Source organism: Malus domestica, chromosome 05 (genome assembly GCF_042453785.1).
Source record: "Malus domestica chromosome 05, GDT2T_hap1".
NCBI lineage: Eukaryota > Viridiplantae > Streptophyta > Magnoliopsida > Rosales > Rosaceae > Malus > Malus domestica.
This window is the reverse complement of record NC_091665.1, coordinates 38,120,928-38,136,881: the sequence shown is the minus strand read 5'-3', so window position 1 is coordinate 38,136,881 and position 15,954 is coordinate 38,120,928. Positions and strand designations below refer to the sequence as shown.

Below are 15,954 nucleotides of genomic sequence, written 5' to 3'. Positions count from 1 at the left end.
AGACGACGGAGTATTCCACTATAATCAATGAGAACATACAATAGTGTTTATCACTCAATTTCCCAAAGACCCAAATAACCCAAGCTCTCACACTTACAATAGGAAGAGAAAACCAAAAATACAAAGCAAGACAATTTGAGAAAATTCTTCTCTATGCCGAATGGCTTCTTGCTATTTTTCTCTCTTCCTTGTTCTCCTCTTGTCTCTACTCCATGCTTATGAGCTTCACCTTGCTCTCCTTTTATAGCCAAAGAAAAGCTTCTCAAAGACATCAATGGCCAAAGGCCTACCATCAAGTCAAAAGAGTTAGGCACAAATTAGGCACAAATTAGGCACAAATGTTGTTTGCCTCCCATTACCACAAAGTAGCCCAAAGATTTGGACTTTGACTACATGTTTGAGTCAATAATCAACAAACATGATATCGATTCTGGAAGCATGCCGAAACAAGGCCGTTTGGCCGCAATTCATAAGAATTGCTCCTCCGCCGCCGCCCCCCGAGCAGTTCAACTTCAAACAACAGCCTCAATTACGCTTCCACAACAACAACAACAACCCTTGCGTTGATCTGTACTTCCACTCCACTGCGCCAAGGGACATGACGCCATGTCCACCGTGGAATTCCACGAAACTCTGATGAACCAAGTGCTTCCCTCGACATGGTCGCACAATCCTCTAACTACCCTCAAACTCATCTGAAACTTCATAGACAAACGCGGCGACGGTGGAAAACGCAACCAAGACGAAGCTTTCTTCACGGCGGTGGTTTGGCTCCACCAGAACCACCCCAAAACCCTTGCCTGCGATCTCGTGACAATCTCTGGCTCCTTCGGGCATATCCTAGACCTTCCATGCATTCTCTCGAAGGTTCTACGGGGCGAAGCTCACTTGAAGTTTACTGGGAGGATAAGGGAGGAGGCGGATTCAAACGGAATGGTGAAGGTAAAGGAAAAGGACGCCAAGTGAAAATCAAGCGACTTCTTGTTGAGGAGGAAGACGATCCACACGGCCAACAAGGCGGCTCAAAGAGATACGACCGCTTCTTGCACGACTGTGTTTCGGATATTTTCGCCCAGTGCCTCAAGTCTGATATTGAAAATTTTCTTCATCACAACGATCATGACCATGACCATGACCATCATGATGATTACTGCTTGGAGATTACCCAAGCGGCTACCTCTTTGCCTACCACCGCCGATGATCATATGTTGTTCGAAAACATTGCAAGGAAGATTTTCCCGCCAGAATCATGACGCCTTGAAGGGGAATTAATGTTGGAAGTTTTGAGACTCTTGTCCCACATTGGGGAAAACAAGATTCACAGGGGCCTTTATATAGATTTAGTGCTTTAGTCTAGTAATTAGAATGTGGGCCATTTGGAAATGGATTGAAGGCTTGGGCCTTATGGTTGTGTGGATTAGGCTTGTATAATATAGCTTAAATACAATTAATATTAATTAATCAAGACAATGGCCTTGGGCCTTGGAATTTAAAATTAATCTGATTCATTAATTTTAATTTTCGGATTAAGTTTTTAATTAATTTATTATTAATTAAAAACGTTTTGATTAAAAGACACAGCTCTTAGAAAAGAGTTGTGAACCTTCAAATACACTGAACTGGTATTTGAAAGGGTGTGAAACAGCCTATATATATGCAATCCATGGTATCTAAATGATAATCTTTTCTTCTTCCTTTTCTTCCGTACAAAATTCCAGAGAGAGAGTAAACACACAAAGCAATTCGCTAGAATTCTATAATCCAGTGCGGATTGTAGGATTAGGTAGTTGTATCCTGGTCGAGCAGACATTGTAGAACCACAAGCACAAGAGTGGGACGGAATTACTGTTCGAAGGACATAGCTTTTACGCTAGCCTCTACCTTCTGTAATCAAGTTAATACTGTGGATATTCTTAAATAAATTTCTGTTTTTATTGTATACGTTTCATTCTGTATAGCAAGTACTTTTAGTAAAATAAAATTGTGAATTTCAAGTTCTGTTTATTTCTGTTATATTGTTTATTTCTGAATTGTTCTCCAACATGGTAGTGTTCGTTGTATTGACCGACTGAGGAAGGAGGTTTTGTCGCCCTTGAGAAAAACTATGGCACCAAGGGGCTGGGAACCTGCCAACCGGTGGGGTTATAGAGCGGAGTACAAACGAGAGCAACTGGCTGCAGCCAATGAGATTGATCCCGACGATGCTGTGCTGCTTCCGCATGACATATTAAGCTATATCAAGTATCCCGAGCTCGAGCAAGAGGCTGATGTTAAGTGGAAAAAAATGTTCGAGGTCTACTCAAAGCAGGGGAAGCTGAAGAATGGGTAGGCTGTGTGTGATGTCGACAACACCTTGTCGGCGGGTTTGGCTTTAGGGCTTTTGTTGCCTCAGTTGAGTGACGAGCCGTGGAAAGGAAAGGTGGTCGCTTACACAAAAACCCTTGGCGGCATTCAATACAAGATGATGATCTTAATTCGAGGGCCAAATATATGCAGACTTTGATCAAAAGCCAGGACTGGACGGCTGATTTCGGGAAGGTGTTCGATGTGATTCTAGAAGAGGCAGTGAATGCGAATTTGAAGCCAGATAAGATGGTCAAGAAGGTGCTTGCCTAGACGACATACAAACACTTTCCCGAAATACGGACCAAGTATAAGAAGGGGTATGGAGATGTGGTGCCACACCTAGTCATTTGGAATATGATCAAACCTGAGTATTCGGCTGGGCATTGTAGAGAACCAGAACCAAGGGTGACGTTGTTAAGTCGCTTCTCGTACAAGCTGCTCGAGTCCTTCTTCGAAAATTATGGTGACATCGGCCCCAACCATGTCATAGAAGCTGCTGTATCTGCCCCAGCCTATCAAACTCTTGCAGTAGTCGACCGACTGACTCGCACAGATCACTGGTGTGAATGTGTTCATTTATATATTTCTTGGGTCGTAAAAGTTCCTCTCCAGACCATTGGTAGGCCTTAAGCTTTCATATTTTTCTGTTATCCTCTCTCCTCCATTGTTATCTTGCTTGTCAAGGTCTGTTTTTTTATCCTGCAGATTAATTGTCATCCGTGTCCATAGAAATCATTATCCATTGTTTCCCGTATTTTTGTTGGTGGACTGAGCGGTTAAACTTTATAATTATCTTTCTAATCATCTATTTAAGTCACCATACTAATTAGTTCGGTTGCTGAGTGAGTTGCTTAGTTTGGTTGTGGAACTGATTTTTCTGTTGTGCTTGTAGTTTTTTTTTTTTTTTCTGAGAATTTTTCGGGCTGGGTTGGAAAGGTAATTCTCAAAAGTTAGGAAGTAATTTTGTTTCTGAATAGATTTCAAAATATTTACGATTTTACCAGGATGCCACTTTTCCGGAGTGGATTTCATCCTCTCTCATCAGCTTCCTCTCTTTTTTCATTTGATCTTCTCTCCAAAACAAAAAAAACCTTAGCCGCTCAAGTTTCTCTCAACGCTAACCGTCCCTCGTATTTCTCTCCTCACTCACCATTTCAATGAACTCTCCTCCCGCACTGCCCCTTTTTGTTGTCTACTGTTTCCGTCTTTGTCTCGGCGATCATCTGCTACCGTTTTTGTTGCTGGAATAGTCTTCTCCTCCTACGAATTTCTTTGGTTCGAAACCCGTAGTTGGCTACAAGTTTTTGCCGTTTTCGATTTCATCGAAATTCATTTTTTTCCTCGCGTGATCTAGCATCTTCTGGTGATTTTAAGGGCTTTTTCAATGTGCTTAATTTAATTTCTTTTTTGTGGTTTTCGATTTGCAGGTGGATGTTCGAATTTTTTTTTCCTGTGATTTTGGGGTTATGTCTCTGTGCTACGATCTTGCGTGTGGTTGTCTAATTTGATTCGGTTTTTGCTTTCAGGAAATGATGCTCGTGAGGAATCGCCACCACCAACGGAACCTGTAGACTTGGACTGTCAGATTCTGACTCAACCCGAGTGGTGCCGGTGCTGAGAAGCTCACCGAGAGCAGCCCCGTACCGCCGCTGCCTTCTCCATTGTTTGGGGAAAATCTATCGGAGAAGATAAGGACTCATCTTCTCCAAATTATCACTGTTTTATTACTGTATCTTTAATCATTCATGACCACTACATTCATTATTTAAATGTTTAGAGTGAAACTTTAATCATTCAAGGCATGGTACAAATACAGAGTGTAACATATACCCGGTATCTCACTGTCTGGAAAATAAGAAGAGGATTCTCTTTCCATTTTCTTTAGTTTTTCTTTTCACATTCTTTATTTTATTTTTATCTTTTTATAAAAAATTAATATAAAATATTAACATGATTTAATTGATTGTTCAAATAGAGGGAGAGAAAGAAATGAAAAAAGAAGAAAGGAGAGTGTCTTACTCCGAAGATAAGAGCATTTGTATCTTCCTTTACAGCTCATTGTTTAATATTTTATTATTATGTTGACCTAAAACATATCACATCACATACCATTTTATTATTCACCTAAAACCCTCTTTAATCCCTACACCCACTACATCATTTTGAGTATTACTGTATTATTGCAACGACAATTTACAAGAGTAAGCATTACTTGATGAACACCCACTACAAGAATAAGCATTTCTGATTAAATTATTATTTTTGATAAACCCATTTAGAATCTGATCTGGGTTTTGCCTGGATTCCGGATTCCAGGGTAAAAACCTTGAAACTTAAAGGTTGGTTTGATCTGGGTTTTCCAAGTAAGTTCTGCAATTTATGAACTTTCATTACATAAAACACTTGATTAATTTATTATTATGTGATTTACTGCCTAATCTTTGTGTTGGTTCAAATTTTGGGGCAGAGAATCTGCCCCGCCACGTCGGTAGTGAGGGGTTTCGCGTCTTTGGCGAAAGAGGTAATATGACGCCTACCATCATCTAATCTTTGGCATTTATAATCCATGTGATTGCTTAACAAAAAATTTGTGTTTTTTGCTTTTTCAGAAGATGAATTTTTGTATAACATATAAATCTTATAAACATTCTACCCATTGTTTAGTTTAACGAATTTTCTAGTGTTAGTTCTGCACCATTCCAATTTGCCTTTGATTGGATAAATAATAGCATTGTTTAGCAAATTTGCAAATTTCCTCGTATTCCTAAGTTAGCATTTTTAGTCAAAAATTTTAGATTTTACAGATTTTTCCAGTTCAGGACGACAAAAATTTAGGGCTTTGATTTGTTGATGTGATTTCCACCTACTCTGAATTCAAATAGAAATGCAAGGATATATTAGATATACATCATCATAGCCAAAACCTTAGAGGCAGAAAAGACCCAAGGACAAGTACATGGGTGCACAAAAGGATAAAAGGCGTTCGGAAATCATTTCCCATTATTTATCACCTTCCTTCCCCTATAATACCAGCGAGCAGTGATTGAGTGACGTTTACTGGAGAAGGTGTAGGGTCAACCCCGGGGGTGTTAGCACCACTTGCATTGCTGCCTTCGGGATGATAGTTGAGGTGAACATTACTATGCTTGGATGCAGTTGATGGGGTATCATCCTCCACCAAAAATCTACCTGTTGAAAATGTTGTTACATCTTGAAAATTATAATCTGTTAAATAGCTTGGCTTTGACATGACAGTGCCTATGTCAATGTCTCCAGAGAGCATTGCAACCACGCGTGTCATAGATGGCCTTGCCATCGGTGATCCCTGCGTGCACAGGAGAGCTGCTCTTATCAATCTAGTTGCTTCAGTTTCATCAAACTCTGTCAATCTCGGATCCACCAGCCCCAGAGTTTGGTCGTTTTCATGTAGAGTCCATACCTGAAAAACATTATGCCACAGTCAAAGGAAAGTATAAATAAGTTTTTCACAACAATGCCTAAATGAAGCTAGGCGAATGCAATTCCTACCCATTCAAGAAGATAAATCTTTTCTGGATCCAAGTTATTGTAAGAGTTTGGTTTCCCGCTGAGGATCTCCAAAACAACGACTCCAAAACCAAACACATCAACCTTCTCTGTCAAATGTCCAAACAATGCATACTCCGGTGCCAAATAGCCTCTACAATGCAAGATAATCAAATGGTTGCACAATGTTACTTAAGATCGTTAGAGGCATTATGAACGTGTTAAAATTTCATGCAAGTATAAATGTGTGTGGCCATAATGTATGTATCCTCTGGAAAAACAATAAAGGATGGCTTACATTGTCCCTGCAACCCGGGTGCTGATGTGGGTTTTCTCGTCATCATAAAGCTTTGCCAGTCCAAAATCTGATATTTTTGGGGAGAGTTTTTCATCGAGCAAAATATTACTCGCTTTGACATCTCGATGTACAATCCTTGGCCTTGACTCCTCATGAAGGTAAGCAAGTCCTCTTGCTGTTCCCAACAATATATTGAATCGAGTAGGCCAGTCAAGGTGCAAGTTACTTGTTCCTGAAATATTAGTGAACACATCCAATCAAAAACATTTCTTAACAATTTTAGAGTGCTTGAAACTGCAAACAATGTTGTTTCTATGCAACCTAAAAGTAGATAAGTTTGTACCAAAAAGTGCCTGATCAAGGCTCTTGTTTTCAAGATACTCATAAACCAAAATGCAGTGGCTGCCTTCGATGCAGCATCCATACAATTTCACTAGATTCCGATGTTGCACAGCAGATATGGTAGCAATTTCAGATACAAATTGACTCTTCCCTTGGTGAGATGCTACTGAAAGTTGCTTCACAGCCACTACTCTACCATCAGAAAGTGTACCCTACAATGTACACATAAACACAATTTAGTGACGTGAAAGGAAAGAAAACAGAAGCTATATTTTCTTCTCTCAATTTCTCCTTTCTCTTGTCATTACTTCAAGCACATGATATTGATGTAATACAGATTTCACCTTATAAACGGGGCCATATCCTCCCTCTCCTAGCTTATTTGAAGGATTAAAATCTTCAGTTGCAGCTCTCAATTCAGCATAACTGAAAGTATATGGCCGGGGGCCTAGTCCTAGAATATCTGCACATTCACGAAACAGTGTGACAAAAGTTTTACTTTCGTGAAAGCATTCTTACTTCTGTGTGTTAATGTCAAAGCAGAGAAACCTGAATTGGGTACCAGTAATGATATGGTCGTTTACCTTCATCGTCTTCTTTTTCTGATTTTTTCCTCCTCATATATAGAATCGCAAATATTAATAGCAAGCTCATAGCTCCAACAGAAACTGCAATACCGACTTTCAACCCAATCTTGCTCTTCTTTCCTGGAGTAGTTGGTGGAAGCCCGGAAACTGTTGGTGTAAAATCTGAGTGATAAAACAGATGAATTATTCAGTGTCAATTAACAGTAGAAAAATACATTTAAACCACTCACAGGAAATCTCTATAAATTAACACATACTATACCTGAAGCAGCATGGACAGCTGCTATTAGTGGGCCGTAATCGCCGCAATTGGTGTAATCGCTGGAATAGCCAAAATCGCCATAATCGGGGATGCAACAAGTCCCTTTACCAGCCCAGAACAGATGAATTTCAAGATAATTCTCTGACACGCTAACATTAAATTTTCTCACAACTGCTCGCTTAACACCACCTGCCTCCTTCGATATGTCAAAGTCCTTCGTCCTGCGGGTACCCTAGCAACCAAATGAAGACGTAGGTAACACTAGCTTTAGTTAATGTAGCTTAAAACATCGAAAACATGTCCAATGAGGTGTTTACTTCAAATAAGTTAGAATTTTTATTCTATAAGCAGTCTTACCTGAATATGGATATCAAATACACGCCGTCCTAGACTTTGCCAAGTTTGCGAAGTGCGACTTTCATAAACCGTCTCTGCAAAGTACAATGTTACAGTGTAGGGCCCATTCTCAAGGCCCAGGCCATAGTATCTCAGTGATCCTGGGGACACTCTTGAAGTCTGGAAAAGCTCCGGGGTCACATCTGTTCCGGTGACTTGTGCATGGGTCTTAACCAGAAACGGTGGGTTCTCTGTTTCAAAAAACAAACCGGCATTGCTGACAGCCCATTTCTCTGTACTGGTTACACTGAATGTTGCTGGGCCAAGAGCTGAGTCTTCAGTCTCATACAATATGCCATCACGTCCCATCATTTGCGGTCCACCACAGTTGATTGAGAAGTTTGCATCTGTAAGTTTCATGTAATACCAGAATCTTCCCATAATTAGTGATGAAACTTCAAATTGAAGACTCATACTAATGTTCTTCAGTCACATATTTCTAACCAGTTATGCGTATTACTGAACTTATGAAAACATGCTTGCAATCTATATCCATATGTATACATAACTAGAGAAGCAATGCCTTTTCCTCTAACATGATGTTGCTTTAAAATAGTAAATGATGGGTGACATAAGAGCAGATTACATCGCGGGGTATTTCGATTGCATGGAAAATTTCTCTGGAGGCAATTCAATCCAGTAAGACTGCAAACACAGAGAACAATTATTAGTTATCCAAATAGAGTCATGTAGTGGAAGAGTAGTATTGCTTGTCTAAAACGAGTAAGAGAAACTTCAACTCACGTTATGTTTGAACTGTCAAATGTGAAGTTGTTGACCACTAAGTTCCTGCATAAAATCATTAATCAGTCAACATATGAAGAACTATATCTTTATCAAATGAAAACTTAGTAGGCAAGTAGCACTTTGAAAACGAATCTCAACGATAATTTTTTGTCCGAACGTATTCTGGTGATTTAAACTGTAAAATGAAGGTGAAAGAGAAAAGGACAAGTACAGTTGCGGTATTGTGGTCACCCACCGGGGAAAGCTTCCTGATAAAAAATTGTAAGAGAAATCTCTGCAAATAACAAAATAGAATCAAAAGACACAAAATGCATGAAAGTTATTAAGAACTTGTGTAAGATAGGATTAGAATGCTTACGATTATACACATACACATACACATACATGCACCGTGCGTTCTATATGACTACTTTAAGAAACATAGACTTACATAGCCTGAAGTTGATCGCTCTTTCGGCTCGGAAGAGATCCGGAGAGACTATTGTTTCCAAGAAACCTGGCCATTTCGATTATAGTAGAAGGCACCCAGAAAAGAAAAAGAGATGAGCAAGAAAAAGGTCAGATGTGCACAAAATCTAGAAGGATTAGTCCAGATCTTCAATCAAAGTAGGGAATGTTAAAGATTTGATAACTTATGTATGATAAGGCAAGCAAAATATAATAATAAGGACGGGGATTACAAGGATTTAAGAGAACGCATGTTGAACAAAAAACTTGGGAGTTGGCCTGTCAAATTGTTGAAACTCAGATCCCTGCACACCAACGATAAGTTGAGAGAAGAATCAGAATGAAAGAAAACTAATTGGTCTCGTTGGTACGTACAGTGTCTTTAGACTTTGATATTCTCCAATATCAGATGGGATGGTACCAGTGATTAATGCGTTTCGTAGTCCTCTGTATTCCAAAAACATAAAATTTGATAAATAGAAGATGGAGTAAGATATCAAATTTCAAAAGGAAAAAGAAGTTAGATGAAAGTATCTGGATCGATGAGAATCTTCACTTACAATTCAGTCAAGTTTTTCAGATTTTTTATGAAATCAAGAGAGGAGCTCCCATTGTATATATCACTGATTAGCCTACATCATTATATGCAAAATAAACTGAAATCCCGTCTTCGGAGAAAGAGAGAGAGAATTACAATTTATGAAACATTTGTACTTACAGATAGTTCAATGAGGTCAGTTGAGAAAAGCTGGTTGGTATTGGGCCTTCGAAAGAGTTCCCTTGAAATTCCCTACAGAAACATATAAGAAGCTTGTGAACAAATTATCCATCTCAGGTCTGCTTTCATAAACTGCAAAAGATCAAAGGTTTCTCTACTTACAAATGAAGGAGTTGTGTCCAATTCCCTATGAAATCAGGTATCTTTCCTGAGAAAGGATTGTCCGATGCCCAGCTAAAATTCAAAAAGTTGAATTATAGTGAGCTCATCCAAGAAAAGCAATCTCAAAGTACAGGATAAACGAACAAATCTAAAATACGATTTAAGAGCCATTCTTACACGACTCGCATGTTGGTGAGCTTGGCAAATGTTGAAGGAATTTCACCACTGAGTCCACAGCTGTCTATGTAGCTGTGAAAATCATAAGGCAATTGATGAGTACCCATTTCATACGATAAAGCGCAACTTTTGCTCATCCGTAGGGGATTAACATGTCATTCAAATTTGATGATTTAACGAAGCACTTACAGTTGCTCGAGCTTGACTAAATTACCAAGTTCTGGAGGGAGTGTTCCGGAGAAATTATTTGTTCCGATGCTCCTGCAAGTCATGTTGAACTGTAAGTCTATAGCTGATTAGGAAATAAGTTGTGTATCAAATTTGTGTATCCACTTGAGTTTAAAATACCAAGTGTGCAGCTCTAATGTAGCAAGGCAAATAATGCCAGGTGTAATGATCCTAGCAACTAGCTAGATGTAAGGCTGAGATTGTTTTGTGAACAGAGAGAATCCACCTTGGATTCTAACGGTTATGTAAAGCACAGAGTGTGTGAATTGTATAGAGATGAAGAGAATATGCTCTGCTAGATTTTGCAGAGAAAGAGAAACCTTCAGAAAATTCTTCCATTGTTATCCTTCTCATTTTCTGTTCTTCGATTGTTCATTCATAACAACAGGTTCTATATCTAATGTTTACGACACAAAATTTTATTGTACGCTCTCTAATTTTTCATGGCTTACAGCACAGTTAGCTCCTTAAGGTTTCCAAGCTCCTTGGGGATGGGCCCAGAGAATGAATTGATTCTAATTGACCTGAATGGAGATATCAGTTAGTGAAAGATAACCACCATTAAATTTAATTACATTACATAACAGGAAACTAGTACTGCATTATTCAATAAAAGCATAATGATTTTTTTGTAGATTACGGCATAAATAGTAGCGAAAATGTGTAAAGAACATAACTGTAGATTATGATATTCAAAATGAAGTATACAAATTGCTACGGGTCTCATCAGAAGTATGAGTACTTAAAGAAATGTTCTGTCACTACTTACAATACAATCAATGCAGACATATTGCCAATGAATGCCGGTAGGGGACCGGTGAAATAATTCTGATTGATCCACCTACAAAAATTGAAAGGAAGTGTAACCGTTAACTCTTAATCTTACAACATCACCATATTTTTGTTGAAATCCCACATCGGCTAGAGAAATAAAGAAAGAAGAGTTTAAATATCCAAATCCCACTCCAATTAATGCCGAGGCCTTTTGAGATAAACCCCACACCTGACGAATTGTTCAGGTGGTAATTACCAAGTTGGAGACAGTATCAGTAATGTTGGAAGTGAGCTTTTGGCCCGTCTCTCTGATAATTTTACAATTTTTAATATCCAATATATGATTTTGATGAACCAAAAACAGAAAAGGGAGTTGGAAAAAATTCATACAAAAATGTGAGATATCTCAGAGCCTCAAATTCTTCTGGAAACACCCCTCGTTTGTTAAGAGAATACACTTTCCTGGAAAGCAAAAAGATTGAACATTTAGAACTACATAAAATGGATGGACACAGTCAAATTATGACGTTAACATATATAGGTAGCAAGTGAAAAATCAGCAGTGGCATGGAAATCTTGTTCATCAAGAGAGAGTAGTTTAACATACAGTTGGGTGATGTGGCAAGTAGCATTGTTGTCGTAAGAACAGTTGCAAACGATGGCTGGGTTGAAATCGCGGCTACCAATGTCGGTGCCGTTGATGGCAGATCCACTGCAGGGTTCTCCACTGATATTCCACTGCCCCGGCACTGCTTGTGTGTCCCATTGTTGAAATATTGAGTTCAACGCCCTCACTGCACTCTCAGTTAATTCAGTCCTTGTGTGTATTAGATTATATCACACCATAATTTGACTGGTGTTACTACTTACCAGACTATCTCGAACCAAACGAAAGATCAAATTGATTATTACAAAGGAACAATTACCCTTGATTTTTGGATGTTTTGCATATGGGAAGAAAAAGGGCTTTACAAATAAATTCTTCGAAACTTCATTTCATATGGTCAAAAAACACTTAAAATGTCATTTTGTTGAGGGAAAAAAGGCCAGTTCCTGGTCAAAACCCTTAAATGTGGCAAAGTGTGTGTGTGTGTGGTGTTTGGGTGGGGGGGAGGTGGTTGGAGGGATGGTGGTGGTTGGGGAGAGAGATTGAGAGAGAACCTTCAGACGGATCAGTGGTAGCATTTTGAGCAAAGGACAGCTGAAACCAGAAGCAGCTGAGGAAGCAGAGTAATAGTATCCTCATCATCAACTTCATCTTCATATTGTACATGTGCAGAACTTGCTCTCCTCGACGGCGTGAACTTAAACGACCAACACTTAGATTCCGACTGGCTGAATCATGCATTGCATGTAAGAAGAAGAAGACCATTAGATTTTAGTCGTATATTGACAACTTATACATATATAATCTTTATATATGAAGCCAATGGCCCAATGAACAGTGTTTTTTTTAGTGTCACAAGCTTCACATAAAAATAATTAAACAAAAAACTTCAAAAGCAATTCAAAATAATGCATTAAATGTGGCAGGAGTATTTTCATCATTTTAATAGTATTTTTTTAATAATTAATTTTTTTGTACAGTTTTTTTTTAAAATAATTAGTACCTTACAATAGGCTAACAATAATGTGATTCTATCAGTTATTCATTAAATATTATTTTCTCTATATTTAAACACATTCAAAACAACTTAAGAGGCGTATAATGCCGGTTATAAAAAAGGTCTTTCGCGGTTAATAATGTGATTAAATTAGTTGTCAAATGATTTTTTTTTTGTCACAAGCGATATATATTTTCTACACTAAGAGGGAGGGATGAACTTAGCCTCCCATTGGGCTAGCAATAATATGATTAAATCAGTTGTTTATTAAATATTATTTTCTCTATTCTTAATATAAATTCAATAGAGACTGATTTTATTATGTGGATTTAGCTACTTTAATTAGTTTATGAGAGGTTTCTTCTAGTATGATCTAAGATTATTCATTTACTTCAAATATTTGACTTTCCTTTTGTCAAATTACGCATATAAATACATTTAAAACATGTAATTCGCACGTAACACGCTGTGATTCAAAAAAAGAAAAACTAATAAAAATGGCTTGAAAACTTTAAGTTTTAACAATAAGGAAAAAATAAAGGATGAAGTGAATAGTATCAGGTTTGATTTTTTTAGTGTAAAAATGTGATTTTTTGTTAAAGTGAACAGTACCGCAAGCTTTTCGTTAAAACTCCCTTCAAAAAATGCCTTCTACATGCTCGTGAGCACGTGCATGACGGTTAGTATATGGTAAATTACAAAAAACTAGCTCAATTATGAGTTCAATAACAATCTCATACCTTATGTTTTAAATATTGCAATGTCATAATCAACTTATGAATATGTTGCAACGTCAGACTTCTGTTAAATTTTCTATCAATCTGACTGTTAAATGATGACATGGAAGAAACGAGATCCACTTTTTTGCCAACTTGAATAAAAATAAATAAATTATTAATAATAAATTATTAATTTGACAATTAAAATTAACTTTAAAAATAAATAAAAAAACCTCTCCCCTTGTTCCCTGGAAATCGTCCCCGTTCCTCCGATCACTTCTTCCTCCGCTCCCCTTCTTCCTCGTCCTCCTTAAACGCAGCTAATTTTCGTCCTCCTCCGGGAACAACTGATACACCGCCGATCGCAAAACGCAGGTGGGTTTCGATGGCAAACCAAAACCAGACCCAATTCATCTTGCTCCAACAGTCTTTACATAAAACTAATTTGATTTCTTCATCATAAGTCCACTAAGATTTCGCAAAACTGAGCATTAGAAACCATCCCCTTATCATTTTACCTCTCTTCAAATCCCATCACCGACTGGGGCTTTCGCCCCACTGCCATTTCTTCAATTTCTTCTTCTTCACCATTTTTCTAAGAAAAACCACCAAATAAAATTGCAAAGGGAGAGTTCCAGAAAGCCAAAACGAAGAATCCCACAAAAACAAAACCCAAAACGAAAAACACAAATACAAACCCAGAAAATTCAAGAAATTAGAGAAATTAATTTTTTTTTTTAAATAGAGAAATTAATTTTTCAAAAATTCAAGAAGTGGCCATTTGAAAATTAGCCCAGTACTCTGGATTTTGGAAATCCTCCATAATATTAATTGAAGAATGGAAGTTCTTCACAGTCCAATTTTTTTCTTTTTCTTTTCCCAAATTTTTTTCTTTTTCTTTCCCCTTTTTTTCCCCCATTTTCTGGATTACCACCACTGCCACAGATTCGCTTCCCCGATGCGTGTCAATCTCTACACCTTCTCATTTCCGTCTCCGTCCGTTCGGTTCTCCATCAACCATCATTCGAAACGATCCACTGCCGTTTCAAAGAAAACCGGACCGATTTTGATGCCGAAGAAGACATGTTTATGCTCGCCGACGTCGTAGCCAGATCATTTCGTTGCAACCTCCACAAGAAACCAGGGAGGGAGTAAAAACACCGGATCTTTCCCGTCGAACAGATTGAATATGTGCCCATCTGAAATGACGAACTCGTTGGTCCGAATCGGTGGACTCGAAGGCGGCGGATAGACGAGGAAGAAGGGGGACGGATGAGGGAGTGAAGGGGACGAATGAGGAAGAAGGGGGACAGAGGAGGGAGTAGAGGGGAGGAGACGATTTCTGGGGAAATGAAGAGAGTTTTTTTTTTTTTTTAATTAAGTTTAATTGTTAAATAAGAATTAGTAATTTATTATTAATTAATTAATTTTTTATTCAAGGTAGCAAATGAGTGGGTCCCACTCCTATCACGTTTTCCCAGTTAAATTGACAGAAAATTTAACAGAGGTTTGTCATTACAACGAATTCGAGAAATGATATTGCAATATTTAAAATATGAGGTATGAAATTGTGGTTCGACCGATAATTAAAGTAATTTTATATAATTTAGCCTATAGTATATTTTGTACAAGTTGCATGACCAAATGGGGGCCACTTTTTTAATTTCCCACCTGGAGTTGGCCAAGACTTTGATCATATTAGTTGAATTGTATACTGTAATTTACCCAAAAGACGTACCCAGAACCACTTCCCTGCCCTTCGCTGGAAACCATGTCATCATCGGCGTCGATTGCATACGGCCACTTCCTTTTAATGTTGATTCGAAGAGAAAGAACGAAAGAGAGAGCAAATCCTCTGATGCGGGAGTGTGGGGGGATCTGGTGGAAGGAGGATATGGGGTGGCTGGGGTCCATGGATATGGATTAGCTATGGCAGATCAGCCATGGCATCTAACAGAATGAGAAAGAAGATGAAAGGTGTTTGGTTATGAGTTTAAAATGATAATTGAGTGTTCGGTTAGTAAGATACAAATATTGGGATAAAGTTTTGAAATACACATGTTGTAATATTATTGGGGCACATCAAAGATGAGTAAATTTCGGTACTTCCCATTGAGTACCTAAGTATTGTCCTTAAAAGAAAGGCAGCTACAAAAGATGCGACTTGTATCATACATTTTCCCAATTAAGAAAGTTGAAATTCAACAATAAAATCAAGAGTAATGTTACACTTATTACCTATTTATATCATCATTTATTTTATCTCTTTAATAACAGTCGTGTCCACCAACGCATGTAAATCATATCTCTATTAGAGAGAAGGTATAAACAATTGTACAAATATATGGTAAAAGTAGCATTTTTGTAAAATCAATTGGCAATATGAGAAGTAGTTCAACCACTTATAAACGCTTATATAATTTGGTCTCTTTTTGACCCACATTCTCACACCCAACTTTACATTTGGACCAAGTCTCTGCATACGCTTTCCTCCTCAGCAACTTGCCGTTGTTGAATGTTCTCATTCACTTGGGGATGTAGATAACACTAGCTCATTATATTTCCTCTTCCATTAAATTGTAAGGAAAACTAACGAAAAGTCCAAAAAATTTTCTTTTTAAT

The 15,954-nt window shown here is 38.0% G+C and overlaps 1 protein-coding gene and 1 long non-coding RNA gene across 2 annotated transcripts; one reads left to right on the top strand and one right to left on the bottom strand.

Moving 5' to 3' along the window:
* The first annotated feature begins 3,483 nt into the window (after nt 1-3,483).
* LOC103415369 (uncharacterized) lies at nt 3,484-4,139 on the top strand. Its single transcript, XR_011580744.1, has 2 exons — nt 3,484-3,709; nt 3,873-4,139. It is a non-coding gene; the product is annotated as an uncharacterized lncRNA (long non-coding RNA).
* A 1,080-nt stretch (nt 4,140-5,219) lies between these two features.
* LOC103424626 (probable LRR receptor-like serine/threonine-protein kinase At1g56140) lies at nt 5,220-15,338 on the bottom strand. Its single transcript, XM_029094143.2, has 25 exons — nt 15,071-15,338; nt 12,171-12,344; nt 11,617-11,803; nt 11,400-11,471; nt 11,005-11,076; nt 10,688-10,759; nt 10,197-10,268; nt 10,008-10,079; nt 9,831-9,902; nt 9,669-9,740; nt 9,511-9,582; nt 9,326-9,397; nt 9,184-9,255; nt 8,934-8,999; nt 8,715-8,777; nt 8,501-8,545; nt 8,343-8,401; nt 7,718-8,103; nt 7,361-7,592; nt 7,096-7,260; nt 6,856-6,974; nt 6,513-6,723; nt 6,170-6,401; nt 5,875-6,025; nt 5,220-5,785 (listed from the first exon to the last, which is right to left on the bottom strand). The coding sequence occupies exons 1-25, from the start codon at nt 15,126-15,128 to the stop codon at nt 5,354-5,356; spliced, it is 3,300 nt and encodes a 1,099-aa protein (XP_028949976.1). The 5' UTR covers nt 15,129-15,338; the 3' UTR covers nt 5,220-5,353.
* Nucleotides 15,339-15,954: the final 616 nt, after the last annotated feature.